Raw genomic sequence first — 25,766 nt, 5'->3', positions numbered from 1 at the left:
GCGTGACATGCAAATATCCAACAGCAAGTAAAATAAAAAGATTGAAATTACCTTTTTTATGCAAATACGGAAACAAGCTTCAATTAGCATGCGTTCGAAAACACGCTTCAGAAGCCGAATACGAGTTCACATGGAATACACTTGATTTCCCAAGCTCATAAACACATCACAAACTCTCACAATTCAAAAACGTAACCTCAATATTGTTCCTCAAAATGTGCTGGAAAAAAAAAAACATCTCCAGGGCTCGACTGATGTGAGCTCGGGAATTTATTGACGTGTAATACTTTAGTCCAAACATCTGCTTATTCTGTTGTCGTCACTGTAACTAATAGGACCCTTGTTAAGCCACAGTGAGTCAGTAAGGCCAAGACAGCGCAGAAAATGGAGGAGTGTGTGTTTATCTGCACCTACAGCGAGAGAGCGGCCATCATTTGTGTCGGCTAAAGGCTCTGTACAAAGCGAAGCCCAACATGGCCGCTATTGTGGCTCCAAGAGTCACACGAAGCCAGAAAGACGTGCTGCTCATGTCTGATCCGTTCAGGTGCCTGCAGACAGGAAGTGACATAGGGAGAGATTTAAATGCGCTCAGTATTTCTGGTGACCTTGACACACACACACTCACACTCAAACACACACACGCTAATTTTAGTCTGGCGTCTGCAGATCTTTGAAGTCCACATGCAACGTTTGTAATGCATTTTACTCCACAGGAGATTTTATGGGTGACACGCGACATTCAGAGGGAAATCATTAAGTAGGTCATTATTTACTTGAGGAAATGAGTGGCTTATAAAATTCAGGAGTAGATGAAAGAGCGTTTGGTGTCAAACGTCAAAAGTGGGACATCATTATCATTTCACAAAATATAATTTTTTAAAAATATTAAATTAGGTGATTAAGTTTGGCTAAAATTTTCTGGGTAAAATCTGATTTTCTATTTAAAATTTAGATGATTTTGTTGCGACTTTACACTTAACAGTTAAAATTAATTATTAATAATTTTGTAGGTTTCGTTTAAAGTCCTCTTAAAATCAAAACTAACCATATTGATGTTGTTAGCTCACATAGCTAATTTTGTGATGAGAAATTCATCTGTGCATGTCATTAAGAAAAAATAAATAGTTTGTTCTTAAAACCTTTAATTGAAATCTGAAAACACACTTTCTCTTTATTTTCAGTTAAATTCACGGATTATGTCTGTCTGAAGTATTGGGCGTGGCTAACCTACTTAACCACGCCCCTTCAGCTGTCAGTTTTGACAAAACAGAAATAGTGAAGAGGAGGAGTCTGTCAGGGTGTAACAACTCTCCCCAAACCCATTTCCAGTTCTTTCCGAATGAAATGCCTACTTCAAAGCATCTAATCAGCTCGCAGTAAGAAAAAAAAGCCACACCCACTGATTTCTCATTTAAAATTCAGTTTCTATATTAACTGCATCACAATATGAAAAAAAAGCGGTCGCAGCTTCTGGTTTATGGGGACTTTAAACTTTGCAGCTGAATAAATGGCTATAATTATACAATCCTATTTAAATCAATGTGCTTTTTGAAGCAGTTCATGTAAAATCAGTAATTTAATCATATCAATTAAATGGCATAAAATTAATGCCCAAAGTTTGACTTGAACAAAAAAAGTATAATTTTATAAAGCAGTTAAAACTTAGCAGCTTTAAATTTAACAACTGAAACTATTTTATTTTATTAAAATTATTTTTAAACAACTTAATCTTTTATCTAAAATTATTGAATGACTAAAATTCTTAAATTATTTATAAATAATATGAAGTGGTTTCATTTAAACCAGGGATGCCCAAACTCTGGAAAAAAACTGGAGGGCCGGTGTCCTGCATACAGCTGAAGTCAGAATTATTAGCGCCCCTGAATTATTAGCGCCCCTGTTTATTTTTTTTCCAAAATTTCTGTTTAATGGAGGGAAGATTGCTTCAGCACATTTCTAAGCATAAAGGTTTTAAAAACTCATTTCTAATAACTAATTTATTTTATCTTTGTCATGATAACAGTAAATAATATTTTACTTGATATTTTTCAAGACACTTCTATACAGCTTAAAGTGACATTTAAAGGCTTAACTAGGTTAATTAGGTTAACTAGGCAGGTTAGGGTAATTAGGCAAATTATTGTATACGATGGTTTGCTCTGTAAATTATTGAAAAAAAAAATAGCTTAAAGGGGCTAATAATTTTGTCCCAAAAATGGGATAAAATTTTAAGAAATTAATAACTGCTTTTATTCTAGCCGAAACAAAACAAATAAGACATTTTCCAGAAGAAAAAATATTATCAGACATACCATGAAAATGTCATTGCTCTGTTAAAAATAATTTGGGAAATATTTGAAAAAGAAAATAAAAATCAAAAGGGGGCTAATAATTCTGACTTCAACTGTAGTTCCAAGTTCCTTCGACACACTTTCTTAAAGTTTCTATTACACCTAGAAGGAGCTTGATTAGCTTGTTCAGGTGTGTCTAACTGCCGTTGAAACTAAACTTAGCAGGACACCGGCCCTCCAGGACCGAGTTTGGGCATCCTGATTCAAACTTTGCAGTTAAATAATGTGCTTTTTGTAAAGCAGCTTATGCGAAATTAGATCTGCTGGCTAAATATCTTAAATTTAATCGACATCAATTTATTTTCTCTAAAGTAGTTTTATTTAAAGTTAGCAGCTTAAATTCAACCAATAAATTAAATAGATATACTTATAATAAGTAATTAAAAAAAGCATTTAAACCAGTCAGTATCAATTTAAATGGCAAATGTTATATTTAAATTACAATTAGCAATTAAATTTAATGCGAAAGTTTGACTTAAAAAAAAAATACATAAAATTTTTTGAGGCAGTTTAAACTTAGCAAATTTAAATTAAATAGCTAAAATTATAATATTTTATTTAAAGTAATTTAAATTTAAATTAAACCACTTATAAAAATATTTCTAAATTAAACGGCTAAAATGTAAACGTTTAGCTTTAATTATTAAATTACTGAAATTCTTTATTTATAAATAATTTAAAGTGGTTTCATTTAAACTTAGCAGCTAAAATAAATTAAATATAAGTTTTAAATGAATGGCCTTTTTAGAAGCAGTTAGTGCTGGCTAAACTTAATCAATTTAACTGACAATTTAATTTCTCTAAAGTTGTATAAACTCAGCAGCTTAAATTAAAATGGCAAAAATTATTGTTTTTCCTAAAATTATTTTAAATAAAATTTAGAGAATTAAATTAAATGGCTAAATTATTGCCATTTTTATTGTTTAAACTTCAGCAGATTCAATTTAATAATAAAAAAAAAAACATTTTATTTTGATTTAAACCTAACTGGTTATACTAAAGGCTTTGCACTTTCCAACATTGTCAATTTTTTTAAACAATAGTTAATGGTTAACATTAACCACAAGCAATATAGCCATTTATTAACATCAATAAAACAATTAAATTGTTTCTTTTTTATTGCATAATTAAATAGAAAATAACTTTATATTAAGTGCCCTCAACTACTATATGTCCTTACATCAAAATATAAATACAATATACTTAGTGTTTATGATGTATTGCAGAACACTTCTGATGCCATAAGAGGTGGGATACAGGTACGGTTAAGGACAGGTTTGGTGATATGTGCAGGTTTAAGGTTGGGTTAAGGTGTAAGGGATAGTCAACAGTGTAATTATGAATTTAATAGCTGATTATTTACACAATAATTACTTTGTAATTAATTATTATTGTGAGTGTAAGTATATAATAGTTAAGGCCACTTAAAATAGTATAATAAGGGACTGAAAATAATAGTATACAACTTAAAATAGAAAAAAAAAAGAAGAAGTGTGTATACTTACGGGTACATGGCGGCCCAGGTGAGCTTGCTGTAAATGTGCGTGTGAGTGTGTGTGAGCAGCGCAGAGAAATGCAGAGGTGAAGGCAGACGATGTTTGTAACAGAACTCGGACGGGCTCATGCCATGATGCTGTTTGACCTCCACCAGATCAGCTTTAGAGCCCAGCACCACACACGGGATCCCGCTGTCCATATAGTGCTGCTGCACACACACACACACAAAAACAGCTCATGAGCTCAAGAAATCATACATTTCTGAAACAGACGGTCTGAACAAAAAATAATAAATAATATTACAACGCAAAATAAATGTTTGCCAGATTAATATATTTTAAAATGCAATTTATTTCTAAGAAGCAAAGCTGATATTTTTGTATCATTAAGCCTGGTTTATATTTCTGCGTCAAGTGATCGGCGTGACCCACGGTGCATTCAACGCGCGTAGCTGTGGATTCACACTTCTGCGCGCTGTTTCTGTTGCTCTGCATTAACACTTCCGAAACGCTAGTTGGCAATGAGGTGTTTATGTTCCTCTGTGTCGAGTTTAATCTCTGGTGTTTTGTTTTACTGAACGCTTCCTGAATGTACAAGTGGTTTAAACTCGTCAGGAACCGGCGGACGCGCAACAACTTTAACCATTAGGTAAACCTAAAACAAAACTTTCCATCCGGAGCTCCTTCACGAGACTCCACACTTGTAAACAATCGTTCCATTGGGCTTGCGTGGCTCTCGGTCCCACCCACACTCGTCAGCGCTACCAAACCGACCAATCACAGAGCTTGTTCTACGCGTCGTTGCGACAGGTAGTTAAATTTTTTTGAGAGGATCGCGTCAGCGACTATGCGTCCACGTGTAGGCTGCACCACAGCATTCGCGCGCGCTTGACGCAGAAGTATAACTCAGCCTTTAGTCGTTAATTTGATCAGTTGAACTGATTGTATATCACTTAAACATTATTAAAATTATTATTCTGAAACAATATCACAATTAACATTATTACAATAGTTACAATTATTACAATAATCATAGAATATTATAGTTCATAGATTAGCTGTATATTCAGTTAAAGAAATGTAGCAACAATTAAATTAATTAAATATACCTAAAAATTCCGTTAAATAATTTAAATAAATAGATATGAACTAAAAATACAAGCTAGCCAAACAGAAATTAATAACTCACCAAAAAAAGTAACCATATTTAAAAAACAACAACAACAAAAATCATTTGTGGATATACAAATACGCCAAAAAAATACATGATTATTATGCTACTGTATAAAACATATAGTAAATTTTCATAAGGGAAAGATTAGCTTTTGCAAGGTCATTATGTAATTTTAATTAATTTGGATGCTCAGATTTAATGCAATCCAGGCTCACTAGAAATATGTGCCCAGGGCTACATTGTTAAGAACCGAAAAATATGTCCTGGGCTACGTCTGCTTGCTGTTTTCAAACATCCACTAGAGGACACAGTCTACATTTTCGACAATATCAAATACATAAACCAGGGCACGTTTTCTCTATATTGTTGTTTTAATGTGCTTCAAAGATAAAAGTAAGCCGTGTGACTCAAGGACTAAAGTGTTCTTGTGCAGATGTGGATGTTTTCTCACTTTATAAATGCTAGCGCAGTAGTTGAAGGAGTCGGGATCGCTGACGTCATACATGAGACACGCCACGTCACACGCTGCATCCGCCGCTTTCAGAAACTCCGTCTCCACGTCCACTTCCTCCAGCTGAGAAAAACAATACACTCATGAGCTGAGGCCTGTTGCACAAAATATATTTATTATTTCCGCCTTGTATGTGTTTATCAACTATATTGGCAACACTTTATTTTAATTGTACAATTCTTGCTATTAAAAAACGTTAATTATGACTTTTACCTCAATGAACTCCTAAATTACTGCTTTTGAATGGTTATTAATGTTGTATTTGGGTTTAGTTTTTGGGTAGGATTAGTAATGTAGAATAAGATCATGGAGAATGTGTGCTTTTTTATGTACTAATAAACAGTCAATAATAGGCAGATAATAAACCAGTGGTTAATGTGAGTTAAGACAGACTTACGATCAGGTATTTGTCCTGATTAGCGATGGAGACTGTGTTGATGGCATATATTGAAGGAGCTCCGGGATCACGATCACTTCTCTGAAAATAAACAAAGCTTTTTCATCAATAATAATAATAATAATAATTCCTTGCGCCAGACCGCACGCCACACTCCAGCTGATTGGTGGAGAGGAGACAGAGTGATGAGGCCAATTACAATATGTTAGGAGGCCATGATGGACGGAGGCCAGTGGGCAGATTAAGCCAGGATGCCGGGATTAAACCCCTACTCTTTTCAAAGGACATCCTGGGATTTTTAATGAGCACAAAGAGTCGGGACCTCGGTTTAACGTCTCATCCGAAAGACGGTGCTCACTGAGCAGTATAGAGTCCCCGTCACTATACTGGGGCATTAGGACCCACACAGACCGCAGGTTGAGCGCCCCCTGCTGGCCTCACTAACACTACTTCCGGCAGCAACCTAGCTTTCCAATGTGGTCTACCATCTAGGTACTGACCAGGGGCAGCCCTGCTTAGCTTCAGTGGCCGAGCATTTGAGTCTCTGGCACTTGCAGATCTGGTGATTTGCAAATCTGCCGGCAGCTAGCTCTGCAAATCACCAGATCTGCGAGTGCCAGAGATCCAATAAACAACTACAGAGAGATTAATATTCCTAAACAGACTATAAACTGTAATAAGGCACCAAACGTTGAAAAAAAAAAGAAACAATTTTGACTATTCTATTTGAAACGAACCAAAAAAAAAACATGGTAATCTGTAATGCGGCGTTCACACCGGATGCATCTTGAGTAAATCATGCTATTTGCATGTAATTAGACGCTTGAACATTTAGAGTTTACTCACTTCATTTGCACGGGAAATTCACTTTATGGCTGATCCTAGTTCCTGACTAACACAACAAAAATTTTATCTAAACTTCAGTGATTCAAATTCAAATTTTATTTCTTCATACATAGTATAATATGCAATGAAATGCTTACACAACCACTTGTGACCTTGCAAATAATTACAAGAAGAAGAAGAAGAATCTAAGGCCCAATCCCAATTCCCCTTTGGCCCTTAAAACCGAGTGTGAAAGGGAAGGGCTTCAAAATGTACCCCTAAGAATTGGGACAGCACTACAACACCTGTACGTGTCATCATATGTCATCACGATCTCTTGCTTCATATGACGATGGCGACTGCTGTAATGATTTCAGATGTGTTGTTTCTTGGTGTGTATCTTTAGGAAATCACTGAAGGCATATATTATGTTATCATAGTGATCTTTCTTGAAAAACACATTAAAAATGTGTTGTCTTGACTATGTTATTACATGTTTACAGCATATTTGCTTGTCAGAAGTAAATAAAAAAATTCATTATGAAGTAAAGCCAGAATAAAACCAAAGAAAAGCAATCATACTGCCTCTCAGTTGAAGAAGTACAACCCCAAATCAGAAAAAGTTGGGACAGTGCGAAAAATGCTAATAAAAAAAGTAGTGATTTCTAAATTTACTTTGACTTTTCATTGCAGATAATACGACAAACATTATTTAATGTGTTCCTCATGCAATGCAAATGCATGCAATCCACCATACAAACCCACATTCTGCACACATTACTGTCCTGTCTGCGAAAGAAGAGGATACGGGTTCTTGACTGGTCTGTCCGCAGTCCCAACCTGTCTTCGATAGAGTATGTGTGGTGCATTTTGAAGCACAAAATACAACAATAGCCCCTTTCACACATACACACCTTTCTGGAAAATTACCGGCAATTTTCCGGAAAGGCGTGTATGTGTGAACAGGCCCTTTTTGAAAATACCGGTAAATTCGTTCTGGCTATTTTCCGGAAAGAGAAGTTGTAAGATTACCGGTAATTTGCCGGAATGCTGCGCTGTGTGAATGCAAAAGAAAGATTGCCGGAAAGAACGTGTGCACGTCTAGAACGTGCTGACGTGAGACGCCTGCTTTAGCCAATCAGAACAGTCAGGTGCATTCACGTCCGCGCGGTTTATGAGAATAAAAGCCTTAGAATATTTTACCAGACACATTTAGCTGCTAGAAGTTAGTCAGATCACGTTTATGTTCATCTTAATGCCAACCGTGTAAATAATTATCGATAAGATGCTTACGATAAGCCGTTGTTTGTTTACCTTCAAGCTTTGCATGTGCCCATGAAACAGCCCATGGGCACACACACACACATCAATGCTCTTTTCCGGAAAAATTTCGTAACGTCCTCGCATGTGTAATATTGGAAATTTACCGGTAAAGTCGTTCCGGAAATTTTCCATACATTTACCGGTATCACTTTGTGAAAGGGGCTAATGAAGACCCCGTTGCCTGTTGTCCACCTTCAGATTAGTATGCAGGAAGAATGGGACAAAATTACACTTGAAACACTTCATCATCTGGTTTTTAAATGTTCACAATGTCTTTTAAATGTTGTGTAAAGGAATCTCAACAATGAAAAGTGGTCAATGCTTTACTGGTACAACTTTTTTTTTTAAATGTGCTGCAAGAACCAAACTTGGAATATGTTTATTAATAAAAAAACAACAATAAAATCATGAGGAACACATTAAATAATGTGCTGTTGTGTTGTCTGCAATGAAATGAAAGTCAAAGTAAATTTAGAAAACACTACTTTTTTTATTTGTGTTTTCATACAGTCACAAATTTTTCTGATTTGGGGTTGTACATCAACATACTCAAATAATGCCGAGTTCAGACTGCGTGATTTTAGCCCCGATTTTGACTCGCCAACAGGTTTTGAGAAATCGCCGACAAATGCCTGAAATCACAGGCAAATTGGTGCTCGTGCACGTGAGTGACAATCACACCGTGTGAATTATCGAAGACGTGATCTGAGAGAATTGCCGATGAGTCGCCGATGCCTGTGAGATATTTGGCGTGCTGAATATCTGGAGCTGTCGGCGATTCAAATCAAGCCGTGTGAAATGAGTTTTGACTGAAAATAACATCGGCGATCACCAACAGCCAATGAGAGGGCAGCATTCACTTGTGTGTGTGTGTGTACCTGCAGGCCAGCGGGAGGTTGAGGGAGAAGTTAAAAGCGCTCATTTTCGGTTTATTCTGACCCAAGAAATGGAGGAAAAACTAGTGGAGGTTTGACAGGAGCACCCATGTTTGTTTGAATTTTCTTACAGAAAATAAAAAAACGAAAGTTGAAGAGAAATTACTAATTCCCTTTAAACCCAGGTGAGCAAATATGTACATTTTCTACCCCATTAAATGCTTCTTTCTCGCTATGTAGTTAATATCAAAAGATATACTACGTGTTTTTGGCTGTGAGACGTAGTTTGGACAAGAAAGCTGCGAGGGACTAAATTTTTAATCCCGCTCCCGCCCGCACCCGCCAGGTTTTAGCCCGATCCCGACCGCTCCCGCTTACATTCAGCATTTGTTGTCCCACTGCCCAACCCGCCCCGTTTTCTACCCGCCACGCCCGATCAAGCTAAAGAGCGGGGGGGAGAACAAAACCGAAAACCACCCAGCTATACAGAGTCCAGACAGCCTATAACAAGCTGTCTGTATAAACACACACATACACATAAGCACCAAGCGCACACACACACACAGACAAAGCTTTCTCTCTCTCTCATTCGTGCGCGCGCGCACTAACACACACACACACACACACAAACACACACATAAGCACCAAGCACACACACACACACACACACACAGGCAAAGCTCTCTCTCTCTCTCTCTAATTCGCGCGCACACACACACACACACACACACACACACATAAGCACCAAGCACACACACACACAGGCAAAGCTCTCTCTCTCTCTAATGCGCGCGCACGCACGCACGCACGTACGCACGCACGCACGCACGCACGCACGCACGCACGCACGCACGCACGCACACACACACACACACACACACACACACACACACACACACACACACACACACACACCTCTCATTCGCGCGTGCGCACACACCCACCTCTCATTCGCGCGTGCGCGCACACACACAGCAACAAACAAGCTAAACACAGCATCGCGCTATTTCATTCACACACATACATACGCGTGCTCGCTCGGGAGTCGGGAGCGATATTGCTAGATGGCCCGCTCCCGTCCCAAATTAAACCCGTTACCGACCGCTCCCGCTCTTTATTCGGAAATGTATTTATGCAGACCTCTAGTTTGGACATAGTTGTCGGCGACTCTTCCTATTGTAAAGTCATGCAATGTGAAACCCCCAGTCGCCGATCTATTTTGCAGTGTAAACAAAGCAGCGACAAAACGCTAGCACAGACAGTCATGCAGTGTGAAAACATCTGTGACACGATTACTTTGAAAATCATGCAGTCTGAACTCGGCATAACTCTCAGCAACTTCAGATTCATGCAGACTTTATAATAAATCTTTATTTTCTCCATCAAGCCACTCTCTCTGACCTCAGTGCTGCGCTGCAGAAACGCTCGCAGGAAGTCTGTTTTTCCAGTTCCTCGCGGACCAATCACTTTACACAGGAACACAGTTCGCTGAGTCTGCCGATTGTCCAGGTCTAGAGCCTTTTCTCTGGTGACTGACATACACACAGAAGAAAGAAATAGTCCTCATTGTCTGATCAAACACATGTGGGGTTTACAGCAGGACTGTGTGTGGATCTCATTACCTGTGATGGCGGACGTCTGACACTCTTGCTCCATCAGTATTGGATAGCCGAGGTAACCCAGATGCTCCAAACACCGGTGCACATCCAGATACGCCAATAACCTGTAGTTTATTCAGCAAATATGAAGCCAGAATGCTTGTACGCTTACTAATGCTTATTTTACCCAAGTTTGACAATTTAATGAGACATCATTTAAATATCGTGATTCATTTGGTAAATCATAAACATACAATGCAACCTGTGCAGTCTGATTTACAAACAAATGACTCTTAAGAACTGCCCATTTTAGAGAATCATTCTGATTTACAAACAAATGACTCTTATGAATGGCTGATTTCAGAGAATCATAAACGTACGGCACAACTGTAGTGTTCTGATTCACAAACAAAATGACTCTTTTGAACTGCTCGCTTTAGAGAATCATAAACATACTGCACAGCTGCCATGTTCAGATTCACAAACAAATGACTCTTTTTAGAGAATCATAAACATTCGTCACAACTGTAGTGTTCTGATTCACAAATGACTCTTTTGAACTGCTCGCTTTAGAGAATCATAAACATACTGCACAGCTGCAGTGTTCTGATTCACAAACAAATGACTCTTTGTAGGGAATCAAAAACATACATCATAACTGTTCTGATGCACAAACAAATGACTATTTTGAACTGCTCGCTTCAGAGAATCATAAATATACTGCACAGCTGCCGTGTTCTGATTCACAAACAAATGACTCTTTTTAGAGAATCATAAACATTTGTCCAACTGTAGTGTTCTGATTCACAAACAAATGACTCTTTGTAGGGAATCATAAACATACATCACAACTGTTCTGATGCACAAACAAATGACTCTTTTTAGAGAATCATAAACATACGGCACAACTGTGATGTTCTGATTCACAAACAAATGACTCTTCTGAACTGCTCATTTTAGAAAATCATGAACATACGGCACAACTTCGGTGTTCCGATTCACAAACAAATGACTCTGATGAACTAGTTAATTTTAGTGAATCATAAATAATTAAGAACATACAGCATAATCAGTTTATTCTGATTCATGAACAAATGAACAAAATAACTGATTCTTTTAACTGAATCATAAATGGCCATACATAGTCTGATTCATGATGAACAAATCAATCAGAATCAACCAGAAAAGTGATTCCTTTAAACACAAACCCTGACTCACATCCACTGGCAGAGGTATCCGTGCTGAGAGATGTAGCAGTCGTCTGTCAGCGGGATGTTACTGTACACCGTGGAGCTCCAGGGCATGTAAGGTAAAACACTAAACAGATTCTTGAGCTCTGCGGGAGAGAGAGCCGAATCCTTATCCTGCAGGAGGAGAAACACACCATGATGAGCGCAACCAAACCCTAATCACGCAAAGTTCATTAGAGGATCAGATCCAGGAGTCTCACCTCGTCATACTTCTCAAACAGCTTCAGAAGAAACTGATGACCGAGATGATTGAGCTCTGTCGTGCAGCCCACTGAAACTCGCAATCTGGAAACACACACACACACACACACGCACGCACACACACAAACACACACACACACACACACACACACACACACACACACACACACACACACACACACACACACACACACACACACACTTGAATATTAGCCCCCTATAATGTGTTTTTAAAACTAAAAGACAAACGCACAAAATCAAATGTATTCGCAAAGTACGAGAAATAGTGAAAGAATCAACAAAGGGTGCTTTCACACCTGCCTTATTTAGTTCAGTTGAATCACTCTAGAGTTCGTTTTCCCTCTTGGTGCGGTTCGTTTGGTCAGGTGTGAATGAATCGAGTGCGCACCAAAAAGCGGACCAAAAAAGTGTACCGGGACCTCCTTGAAGAGGTGGTCTCAGTACGTATTCAAACAAACCCTGGAGCGGTTTGTTTATGGTGACAACATGATCTGAACTTGAACAGACCCAACCGCAAAAAGTACTGCGCCTTTTTGGACTAATCCAGCTGCCGTAGTCCAATGCGCTGTCCCATCTTATTGGGTGTGAAGGAAAAATATTTGTTGATGGCGCTTTACCAACAATTTTAAACCAAGAGGGAAAAACATTACCTGACGGATCGTTGGTAATATTACCAGAAGATGACCATATCACAGTTTAGCTAAGTTACGCCTCCTCCTAAAGAGACTTGCAATGCGCCTTCGCCATTTGCAATACATTAAGGGTGCTTTCACACTAGCACTTTTGGTCCGCATTTGGGTTTGTTTGATGTCATAGTACGGTGCGTTTAGCTAGTGTGAACATGTCTTCTGAAATCGGGTGCGCACCTGTGAACCGAACTAGAGTCCTCCTGAAAGAGGTGGTCTGGGGTACGGTTCACTTCTGATGTGAATGCAATCGTACTAAATCACGGAAGTGAACCGCCAACTGTACAACAAACTATCATTTTCATAACATTCGTTCGTGTGTGTGTGTGTGAGTGTGTCACATTTCGCACCTTGGTGACACGAGGGACTGAGCCAGGGCAAACACAGTGGTACACAGTGATGTCTGCTTGTCTCCTCCAAAAACAGCTTCTGTAGACACTGTGTGATGTTCTGAATGTGTATAATATGTTTGCGGCAGATGGACACGAGTCGCTTTCTGTATGTCCCAAACCAAAAGCAGAATGACCGACATGTGTGGATGTCTTTCCATTTCGGCGCTTGCTTTCGTGACCATCACCTAGCAACGGCCGTAAACAAAACAGCAGCTCGATGATGCAAGTGTACCGGGGTTCAGAAGGAAAAAAGACAGTGTGAACACAAACCAACCGAGGAGGTGGCAGGGGGAGACAATCCAACTTGGGTACGGTCCAGGCAATTGAACCAAGTGTGAAAGCACCCTAAGGGCGTACTCACACAATGTACAGTTGCCTTGAACCGGGTCAAAGCACGCTTGCTGCAAGCAAAGCACGATGCTGCGCTGTTCAGTAAGCGCTTTCGCTCAGCACAGTGGAGATTTCTCTATTTATATCGTTTAAGTCGTTTGATATGCAGTGACATGCAGTCAAATATTTCGACAAACAGTCCTTAGGGATGCGGTGACACGCAGTCAGATATTTCGCCGAACAGATCCGTCATCCGACAGTGACGTATGACCAGGGATACAATCAGCCAGGGCAGTCGTCTCTCCATGGTAAAAAGTGACATTTTGTGTCTGCCAATTTGTTTACTTGCGGGAGTTCCATTGGCATTTTACTGTACGTGAATTCTGACAATCGAAAAGCAGTTTAGGAAATACATTCAATAACATCTGGCCAATGAGTGATGTTGATTTTGTCACATGACTGCATGTTGGTTCTTTTCAACTGGTTCGGACTAAAGCAATCAGTCTGGTGTGAAAAATACCCCAAAACGGCAGAAAATGCTAATGTAACAATGTAACATTTCTTGTCCATGCTTCGGCCCAAATGGACCGAACCACAGATGTGAAAGCACCCAAAGACGCCATCTGTTAGCCTCACTGTGTTTACAAGTGCTGAAATTCAGATTTGCTAATAACCATTTGGTTTTAACCAATTACAAAAGACTGCCCCATGTGACCAATCAGAGCACTGTAAACTCTCAGAAAGGCGGGGCTTAGAGAAAATTAATCCTTGAACCAACAATTTCAGACACTGTGAGAAAAGAGCTGCTATTATTTATTAATAATAATAATAATAATAATAATAATATATATATATATATATATATATATATATATATATATATATATATATATATATATATATACACACACATATATATTTATATATATATTTATATTTATATATATATATATATATATATATATATATATATATATATATTTTTTTTTTATTAAATTAATAATAGTAATAATAAAATAATATTTTTTGATGTTTGATAAAAGCGAACATTCCATGGACTCCAAGACAAAACTATCAAGAATAATAGACATTTTAAAACATGTTTGTGTGATGAACTTACACTGGATAGAGGTAGTCGTCAGTCAACTCAAGCGTGTCATCGTAGCCGAATTTACGCAGGATGGTCCAGGTGGTCTCATGACGTCCCCTCTGGATAAAGAGAGTGTTCAGGAACAGGAAACCTACAAAACACGAGTGGAGTAATGTTCAATCATCATACATTAATAGGGTAATTATAAGAGTGTGTATGAAAGTGTGTAATGTGCATTACCGTTAAGCGTGAGTCCGTTATCCTGAACGCCATCGCTCGTGTTTTTCCACACAACGGTTTTCACGTCCTCTAAAGCCTGAGGAGCCAGCGGATTCCCGAAACACAATTTCTGCACACACAGATTGACATTAAATCAAGACATATAAAATGCACTTTAATGCAAATAAAACTGAATAAAAATAACGAATAAAACATTAAATATATAAAAATAAATATATAACATATCTATATTAATTATATATAAATATATACAATATAAATAATATACTTTAATAGAACATAATGGAAAACTTTAACTATGTTTTTAATTTAACAGCAAAAAAAAAAAAACTTTAAACGAAATTCAATTTAATTCAAATAATATTATAGTGCATCAATAATAGTTAATAATGAACACTCTTAATGTAAAATGAACAAATTATAATTATTTAGATTAAATAAAATTAAATGATTAGATTAATCTAAAAATAATTCTAAACTCCTGAAATAACGAATATAAAATAAATTATTAGAAATTAATTATAATAACTATTAGAATTATAATTATTACATCACATATATTTTTATCAGAGCATGTTACTTGTAAGTAAAATATTACATGTAGACTAAAAATATTCATAATATTCACTTTTTTCTGCTGACATAAAGGTGGTGGTGGGGGGGGGGGGGGTCTGTTTAATAACTGTTATCCTAAATGTCCTAAATCCTACTGTACATTTTTTGTTTCTGCTGATTAATGCAATCTGCAATCTGCAGCTTATCAGCTGACCTGAAAACAGTTGAGTTCAGCGTCACTGAGTATATGGTCATTATCCTGATCAGAGATGCTGAAGATCCGACTCAGAGCCCGAACACACTGCGCCTTCAACTACAAACAAACACACACACACACACACACACACACACACACACACACTCATAAAGACATATGAACTCAAGGTGAAAAGACTTGTGTATGAAGTATCGTGTGTCTGTATATATGCTTGTGCACAGTGGGGAAAATAAGTATTGAACATGTCATGCTTTTTTCCTGGGATTAATATTTTTAAAGGAGCTGTTGACATGAAATTGATTTTAGTAAAAACCCAAACAATACAAACATAAAAATAATACACACTCTGGAAAATGAGTTGTGTGTAATAACAATGAAATGACACAAGGAGAGAGAACTGCACTACTAAAATGTTTTTAATTATTTCTATAAAGGCTTTTTTAATGATGGCAGCTTGAACACGCCTCTCATATGGAGAATGAAGTCACATGCATTGCTCAGGTGTGAGTTTTTCACAGACTTCAACAGAGTGTCAAAATCTTGATGGTTCTGTGGGTCTCATCTATCAAATCTGAGCTTTAAGTTGTATTTTCTTTTGGATTCAAGTCAGGTGATTGGTTGGGCCATTCTACGGCTTGATTTTCTTTCTCTAAAAGCATTCGAGTTTCCTCGGCTGCGTTTTGGATCATTGTCTTGCTAAAAGGTCCACCCTGGTTTCATCTTCATTCTCCTGCTGATGTAGATGTTGGACTGAAGCAGCTGATAATCAATTACACTGAGGAAGGGCAGAGGCTTGTTGAAGAACTACTGAGAGATTTCAGCTGCTGTCTGGGCTTTCACTGCCGAATTACAGCTCCCTTTCTTCATGTGTTCAATAGTTTTTCCCTGCGTCATTTCATTCTATTTCGCATAACTTCATTTGTAAACCAAATAGTTTTGGTTTCTTTGCGTATTTGGATTTCTTTGGTTGTTACCAACATCAGGGAAAATTTCAAGTCAATGACACCTATAGGTTTTCTGAGTAAAATGGTGACGTGTTCAATACTTATTATCCCTGTTGTACGCATGTGTACCCTGTATTCCTCACATTGTAGGGACCAAATGCCCACACAAGTATCACAATAATGAGTACATTTGTACTTTCTATGGAATTTTTTTTAAAAAAAGGCCTCATAATCCACACAGTATTTTGAAAATGTAGAAATGCAGATTGCTTCCTGTGAGGGCGGAGTTATGGGTTCTTTCAGTCTGTTCAAATCATTACATCTACGGGACGTCCCCATAAACATAGCTGTACAATTGTGTGTGTGTGTGTGTACCTGTTTGTCCTCAGGGTCGTATAGAGGAGCAGTGGGATGAAGAACGGCCTTCTGAGCGTAATAGAAGAGCTCAGAAATATTCTTCAGATTCTTAGCCGAGCACTGCAGAAACATACATCATCATCATAAATCCACACATTGCATGAAGCTATATACAAATGTATATACAGGTGTTGTCTGACAATCTGAGAAAGAACTAAGGACCGGTTTACACTAATGCGTTTTAGTTTGAAAACGCAAAAGTTTTGCTACGGTTACGCCATCCGTCCACACTACGCCGGAGTTTTCGAGCGCCAAGAATGGAGAGTTTTGGAAACGCTGAAGAGGCCGTTTTCATCCTAAAACACTGCTGCTCCGTCTCAGTGTGGATGAGGGAAAACAGAGACATCTAAAAACGGAGGCGGGGCTGTCGACATTCGCCTCTCTGATTGGGGCTTTTCCTCAATATTAAGTAGCCTACACACAGTTAAAGTTCTGCATCCTCTCCTTGTAAGTTCAGATTTCGCAAGTTTAATATGGAAAACAGACTCCCGAGAACATGTCGGGTAAATCTTCAAAGGGAACGGTGTACTTATAACCTTATTCACATCATGCTGGCTACATTGTTTCACTTTCTTAACAATAAAACAAAAATATTAAGGAACTGCTATTTTCATTGTGATGTTTACAACTTAACAGACAGCAGAAATGTTGAGGCGTTGTGCTGCATATACGAGAGTCGTCTTCACTGTATGCATATTTATAACAAAACGGAGCCTATAACAACACTGCCTTCTTTCATTTTAAATACGAACCACACCCTCTCTTTTGCTGAATATCAGTTTTAATAATCAATAATGGCCATTATAAAGTAAAACGTTCAATAAGTTTATACATTATAGGAAATAAAGGCAAGCGATCACTCAATATACAGAATGTACGTGGTTACATTAATTATTAATTTATCTTTGCGCTCAGCCAAAACACGTTACCCGAGAATAAGTAATAGATTCAAAAGACCAAAGTCGGGGAATATGTTGTTAGAAAAAAAACAAGATGAGTTAAATATCAAATTTAGCAAATATAGTGAGATTAGATCCAGCGGGAGATCCTTGATGAACACTCCGAGCACAGCTCTCATCTGGGTAGATAGGCTGCATCGCATGCCAGAGAGTGTGTGTGTGTGGTCAGGTGATCTGCGTTTTTAGTGTTTTGGTGTAGACGGAGATTTGTTCAGAAACACTGGGTGAAGCACTAGTGTGGAGGCGGATCGTTTCATTCTAAAACACAGTTTTAAAACTAAAACGCACTAGTGTAAACGGGGCCTAAAGTGCATGAAAATGTTTTCTTTAGTTTTTTAAGAGCAATTGAGGAACAAACTGTAAAGCAGGGGTTTAAAACTCGCGGCCCGCAGGCCATTTGCGGCCCTCAGTGCAATATTTTGTGGCCCGCGCCGACCGCTGTACACTGACAGAATCAGCGGAGCGGGGAGAGAGAGCGCTCCCCGCTCCGCTGATTCTATCCGTACACAGCGGTCACTGGCATTCCCCGCCCGCCGTGTAAACAAAGGGGCGTTGTCGCGCGCGTTCTGATCAGCTGTTTTGTCGCGCGCGTACTCAAGAGCGGTGTTATTGCGCGCCTACTGAAGGGCGGGACCGAGGGTGTATCGTGTCGCGGGGGCATTTTTGATCAAGGGCACTTTCTATGCAAGACTAAAAAGGGCATGTGCTCTGCACAGGTTGAGCCCTATGTGTGCACGTGCCTGCCCTGCATCTTATATATATTATAGGTAGATACAGACTGGTACAGACTGATGTGAATGGAGTGGGGTGGGGGTGTTTTTTTTATACATATATACGCCTTTTTTTTAGGTGAGGGAATGGAAGTTTTGAGTGAGTTCCCCCACTTTTTTCCCTAGGACTTCAATAAGTCAAAGTACAGGTCTAGACTTAATGATGATCATCTTCAAGCCATTCTGAGGGTTTCAACTGCTTCCGCTCTAAAGCCAAATGTGGTTCAGATTTGTGAGAAGAAGCGCTGTCAAGTCTCTGGCAGCAAGAAGTAGGCAAAAGATGCCATGTTCAGAAGAACTGTTCATAATCTTCACTCAATGTTCTATTAATGTTCAGGACACTTCATGTTCAGAAGAAATAATTAAAACTGTTAATAATGACATTTGAGGACGTTTTTTTTGTGAAATCCCTTATGCGGCCCAGCCTCACCCAGACTTTGCCTCCTGCGGCCCCCAGGTAAATTGAGTTTGAGACCCCTGCTGTAAAGGCTCCGCCCTCTACTGGAAAGGAGGCGGGAGCAGCAACTAATTACCATTCAAAAGAGACTCACAAAAACAGTGCTTTGAATCTCTGCAGATAACTGTGACTAACACTATATCTTGCAAAAAAAAAAAAAAAAAAGAGAAATAATACATTTCTTAAACTTTAGTGTCAAAAAGAAGGTGAAAAATCTAATGCAATTAAACAAGTCTATTTTTTAATGTTAAAATCTGGGAAAAACAAAAACTAATATCCATATATATTTATACAGTTAAAGTCAGAATTATTAGCCCCCCTTGAATTATTTTTTCCCCAATTTCTGTTTAATGGAAAGCAGATTTTTTCAGCACATTTCTAAACATAATAGTTTTAATAACTCATTTCTAATAATGGATTTGTTTTATCTTTGCCATGATGACTGTAAATAATATTTGACTAGATAATTTTAAAGACACTTCTATACAGCTTAAAGTGACATTTAAAGGCTTAACTAGGTTAATTAGGTTAATCAGGCAGGTTAGGGTAATTAGGCAAGTTTTTGTATAACAGTGGTTTGTTATGTAGATTATCGAGAAAAAATATAGCTTAAAGGGGCTAATAATTTTGTCCCTAAAATAGTGTTTAAAAAATTAAAAACTGCTTTTATTCTAGCTGAAATAAAACAAAGAAGTCTTTATCCAGAAGAGAAAATATTATAAGACATATTGTAAAAAATTCCTTACTCTGTTAAACATCATTTGGGAAATATTTAAAAAAGAATAAAATATTACTATAACAGTATTTGAGTGTTCAGGGATTCAAACCTCTACACAGGTCTCAATCTCTGAGAACTGGTTCATGATTGGCAGGATGGTTTCCATGGAGCTGCCAGAGCGCAGGTCAGACTTGTTGCCCACGAGGATGATGGGAATCCTATGGAAAAATGAAAATAGTCATTGTTCATTCCCCAACAACAGTGATGAATGTGTATGAGCTTCAGAGACATACTTGCTTCCCTTTTCAGCGCCTCCGTTCACCAGAGGAATCCACTTAGTCCTGATCTGAGAAAAAAAAAAGAGAATGAAATTAGTTCCAAAAAAAATAAAACAAATATATTGATAACGTAAAATGATAACACCGTTCTATAACATAAAACATTTAGATAACATCAGAAAAAACTGATACCTTGTCAATGGTTTCCTCTTGCGTGACATCATAAACCACACACACCACATTGGCCTATAAAAGAAAGAAATAATATGACAACAATAAAAAATGACATTTAAAATACAATAAAAGCACAAACATTTAAAGATAAAACAGCATTATATTGATAACTTTTTCTCAGCCTCAATTTCGTCTTCAGTGTCAGATGATTATATGAGAATCAATATACTATATTAGGCAATTAATGTTATATTATTTTGTTAATATCTGTATAAGTAAATAAATATATTAAAATGAATGTTATATTATTTTGTTAATATCTGTATGAATAAATATATTAAAATGAATGTTATATTATTTTGTTAATATCTGTATGAATAAATATATTAAAATGAATGTTATATTATTTTGTAAATATCTGTATAAATAAATATGTTATGCAATTAATGTTATATTATTTTGTTGATATCTTTATGAATAAATATATAAAAATTATTGTCGTATTATTTTGTTAATATTTGTATAAATAAATATATTAAAATGAATGTTATATTATTTTGTAAATATCTGTATGAATAAATAATTATATTAAGCAATTAATGTCGTATTATTTTGTAAATATCAGCATAAATAAATATATTAAAATTAATGTTATTTTGCTTTGTTAATATCGGTACAAATAAATAAATATATTAAAACTAATGTTATATTGTTTTGGTAATATTTGTATAAACAATTAAATATATTAAAAATAATATTATATTATTTTATTAATATTTGTATAATAATTAAATATATTACAATTAATATATTATTTTGTTAATATTTATACAAATAATTAAATATACTAAATTAATGTTATATTATTCTGCTAATATGTGTATAAATAAATATATTAAAATTAATGTTATATTATTTTGTTAATATTGGTATAAATAATTAAATATAGTAAACTCAATATATTATTTTGTTAATATTTGTATAAATATTTTAGTACTTTTTAAATATTCAATATTTTATTATTTTAAAAATATTTTGCAATTATTATTTTAATTTATTCTGAATTTAAAAAAAAAAAAAAGATGCATTAAATCGCTCCAAAACTGGTAAGGACACTTAAAATGAACCACATTAAATCACAATTACAACTAATTGCTGTTCTTTTAAAAATTAAATCCACAAAAACAACAAGCTTCCACATTTAATTTAAATGTTTAAAGCACCGATAACACTTGATATTATTTGAGAGCAACAGCAAAACAAAGTTACAACTGAAGAATCATGTGGCATTGCTTATATTATCAATTCAATGTACTATTACAATTTATTAACACTATTTTAAGACACTTCTTACCTTGACGATTTCCTCCCTCAACACTTCATCAGTCTGTTCATTCTCTGTTTAAGAGACACTGAGTATTAATAACATATTACTGGCGAAATATGACATGTAATAAGTTTAAGTGGCTTAGAAATATGAATTGAAACGCGTGTGTGAAATGTAGCCGCACCTGAATAGTCGACTATATGTGTGGGCACTTTCTCCGGCGTGACGTCTGCAGGGATGGTGATCTCCTCGGCCCGGAGAGGAACCTGACGCCACACACACTCATTTTAGTCTCATCAGTCAAACACACAGACAGCATCAGCAGCAAAAGCTCATGGTAGAAATCTCACCTGCTCAGGAAACTCCTCTCCGACCAGAGACATGATGAGAGACGTCTTTCCCACTTTGGCTACAAATAAAAACAAAGAATAAAAATATTATTATTTCCAATAAACACAACTAGGACTGGGCAATATGACAAACATCTCATATCTTGATAACTATAATGCATGTATACTGCAATCCAATTTTGGTGAGCCTGTGTGAATTGTAGCCTCAGTTTCCTGTTCTTAGCTGACAGGAGTGGCACCCGGTTTGCCATTTTATACTTTGTATAGAATATACACATTTCTACTCCAAAGAGGAAAAAAAATAATGAAAAAAGCCAAACAATTTTGTAACATAGATTAAAAGTGCCTTTCAAACAGAGGTTCAGCAGCCTTTAACTACATTTGTTTTCTTTAAAAGAGAAATACTTAGCTAATATGTAGCTTAGATTTACATTAGACAAATACATTTGATTTATTTTGATTTATTTATGCAGTGTTCTGTCATTTATTTTCAGTGTAAAATTATTACTTGTTCAAATGCCAAAAACTTTTTTTCACCTGTTTAAGTGCAAAGAGATTGTTAGTTTTTTATTTTTTATTTTTGTGCTGTATTAATTGGTTACTAAGCAGCAATAAGCAACACTTTAAAATATAAGGAGTTTTCATGTGATTTAATAGTAGTGTATTGAAATTAAAATTGCATAATAATCGTGATAACCGTGAAACCGTGATTATTCCTCAGACTATAATCGTGCTACCAAAATATATAATCGTTGCATTCCTACTAACTAAGTAACTAACTAACTAAGTAACTAACTAACTAAGTAACTAACTAACTAGGTAACTAACTAACTAAGTAACTAACTGACTAACTAAGTAACTAACTAACTAACTAAGTAACTAACTGAGTAAATAACTAACTAAGTAACTAAGTAACTAACTAACTAAGTAACTAACTAAGTAACTAAGTAACTAAGTAACTAACTAACTAACTAACTAAGTAACTAAGTAACTAAGTAACTAACTAAGTAACTAACTAACTAACTAACCAAGTAACTAACTGAGTAAATAACTAACTAAGTAACTAAGTAACTAAGTAACTAACTAACTAACTAACTAACTAAGTAACTAACTAAGTAACTAACTAAGTAACTAACTAACATGTACACATATTACAAACATGAAATGCTGTTTTAAACTTTCTTTCCACTATCAACAAATCCTGAAAATATTACACTTTTTCAAAAAAAGTGAAGCTAGATATCAATAGATGTTTCTTGATGACTAAAAATCCGTATATTAGTATAATTTATGGCTCTCAGGGAATACGTGCATTGTGTCACAGTCACAGGTGGAAGGATCTGTTTACACTTCAAGTTCATTTGATGTTTAACTAGGCACAAACTCCACACCTTGATAGTTACCATGCCAACACCTTAATTATCAATATATGCACCACACATTCACAAGTCTCATTCGTGTGTATATATATATATATATATATATTTCCCAAAGGATGTTTAACAGAGCATGGAATTTTTTTTTCTTCTGGAGAAAGTCTCACATTTGCAATAGGGCTGGAATAGGGAATAGGAATTTGTAATGGAGATATTGGAAAAATCTGACATTGCAATATTTTGTATTTTTATATACGCTATTTATATGCTCTAAACATTACAGTGTGCATACAATTTCACCAGATAGCAGCTTTATTTGGAAGTAATTCTTCATTTTAGATTGATTAGGGGTGGTTTTTTAGAAGAGCGAGTCTCTAATAATATAAAACAAATAAATTACTAGCAGAGATAAATACAATATAGCAAAGCTAGAAAGTGAATTAAAGTCTGGAGAGTCTAACATTATCCAAGTACAGACATTAATCAATCAACACTGCATAGTCTTCAGTGTACATCTTTATTAAAGTTACAAACATTATAATTTCTTATGGCAAAATGTTTTCAACTCTGCAATATTAAATTGTTCACATAGTCACAAGCATTTAAGGGATAGTTCACCCAAAAATACTCATATTTTACAAATATTTACTCACGCTTCACTTGTTTCAAACATTTTTAAGTTATTATATTATCATCTTTTTGTGTACAGCATGAAACATTTAAGATTTGGGTGAGCCATCTCGTTAAAAACAAATGCAGATGATCATGATCGAACTCTGCACTGATTATAATCCCATCTCAACATCGTAAATGCACACATTGCAATATCCATGCAGAAACTATATTTTGTGCAGGCCTATTTTGTAAGTGACTAATTTATTGGGCCTAATTTCAACTTCCGGCATGGGTCGTGTATGTACACCTCGACCTATTTAAGCAATGCAAAAGATCACTATTAAGAATGTTAACACCTATAGATATCACCTTTTGGGGAAGCTGTACACCCTATACACACCATCTTAACTTTCTGATTTTGACTTTAATGTAATACTAATAATTAGGCCCACACAGAATCAGCGCGCGCAGAATTCCGCAGATTTTCCGCAGATTTCTGCAGTTTTTTAGCCCATTCTAAATTCTGTTTATTTACTCGAGTAAATGTGTAAATCGGAATTAATTTAGTTCTTATTTAGTCATTTATTTTTTATTTATTTATTAATTAATTTATTTTTATTTAATATATTAAAGTGTAAGTTATGATACTCCGCTGGATACTCCCAAAATAATTCCGCAGAAATCCACAGATTCTTACCAAAATTCTCCACAGAAATAGCAAAAAACGTCCGCAGATTCTATCTGGCCCTCCTAATAACATGCAACTTTTGTAAATCTGCTTTGGATCAGTAATTATTGTGAAAAGCACTATACAAATAAGCTTTAATTGAACATGTATGGCGTTAATAAGTATTTATTGTACTATTTGAAGCAGTTTTGTATTTGAATAATGGAGTTAAAGTTGGTTTTATATTCACACATTCATTCATTTAGAAGTCTCTATATTGTTTACCACGTTACGTTGAATATTTGATTGGAATTAGCATGCAAGTATGACTTCTAGACAACATTAACATTATCTAATTCACTGTGAACAATGTTGTACTTTTATAGTCATTGGCTGCTAATAGGATTTCGCTATTTAGAGTTTGCAAATAATACTTTTATGAAACTATATTATTAAGGGGAAAGTCTGAATGTGCGAATATAAAACCAACTTTACCTCTATTTTTGAATAATTGTCATTTTCTGGCATTTTATTAAAAGTATTGAAACATTTTCTGCAATTCACCCTCATTAATCTCCTGAAGTCAGAGAAATAAACATGAAATCTGTCAGGATGAGCAAATATACTCTGCAGACAAACTCAATTTAAAATGAAACACCCATCACAACTAATAGATTAGACTTCACTCGATACAAAACAAATCACTGTGTAACGAGTTACACATAAATATAAGATGCAAGTTATCTGCTAAACTCCTGAACTGTCATTAGCCTGTAATCTTGCACAGGTAAACTTGTCCACTTGTCAATAAAGTTAATTATCGTGTGTTTTGATTTATGCATGATGCAAACAGCACATTAAAGCAAAATGAAGGATTCAAAAGCACGAATAAGCCAAGAGAGTAGTGTGTTTACTTTACATCTCGTCTGCAGCAGCTCAAGGTTGAGGTTAGCTCTCTCTAATCATGCTAACTTTCATTAAACTGTCACGTTTACTTTCCCTTGATAGATAAAAGCAGTAATATCTTACGTTCCCCCAACAGCAGTATCCGGACATCGCGTTTCATTTCAGTCCGCTCTCTAATGAACTCTCCGACGAGTCGCGACTATCTTGACCAAAAACTTCAAATTCAATTCAAAGCTCAGTGCTAGTTTCCGACTAGCCCCATTCCATCCAAAGAAA

General features: G+C 36.1%; 1 protein-coding gene across 1 annotated transcript; it reads right to left on the bottom strand.

The window, feature by feature from the left end:
- rhot2 (ras homolog family member T2) lies at nt 1-25,766 on the bottom strand. Its single transcript, NM_001037679.2, has 19 exons — nt 25,614-25,766; nt 21,927-21,985; nt 21,761-21,842; nt 21,604-21,647; nt 20,268-20,321; nt 20,091-20,143; nt 19,907-20,015; nt 16,852-16,953; nt 15,530-15,628; nt 14,761-14,869; nt 14,551-14,671; nt 12,001-12,085; nt 11,769-11,914; nt 10,575-10,675; nt 10,354-10,484; nt 5,930-6,010; nt 5,473-5,595; nt 3,857-4,056; nt 1-548 (listed from the first exon to the last, which is right to left on the bottom strand). The coding sequence occupies exons 1-19, from the start codon at nt 25,648-25,650 to the stop codon at nt 431-433; spliced, it is 1,854 nt and encodes a 617-aa protein (NP_001032768.1). The 5' UTR covers nt 25,651-25,766; the 3' UTR covers nt 1-430.

The sequence above is a fragment of the Danio rerio genome, chromosome 24 (assembly GCF_049306965.1).
Source record: "Danio rerio strain Tuebingen ecotype United States chromosome 24, GRCz12tu, whole genome shotgun sequence".
NCBI classification, from domain to species: Eukaryota; Metazoa; Chordata; class Actinopteri; order Cypriniformes; family Danionidae; genus Danio; species Danio rerio.
This window is presented reverse-complemented; position numbering and strand designations above follow the sequence as displayed.

What these genes read in the sequence shown, in the direction of transcription:
- rhot2 (NM_001037679.2), bottom strand. Translation starts at nt 25,650, where the DNA reads ATGAAACGCGATGTCCGGATACTGCTGTTGGGGGAAC. An exon ending in AAGAGGAAACCATTGACAAG is followed by an intron (nt 20,144 to 20,267) that starts GTATCAGTTTTT and finishes TTTTTTTCTCAG; the next exon opens with ATCAGGACTAAGTGGATTCC. An exon ending in TAACGGACTCACGCTTAACG is followed by an intron (nt 14,672 to 14,760) that starts GTAATGCACATT and finishes CGTGTTTTGTAG; the next exon opens with GTTTCCTGTTCCTGAACACT.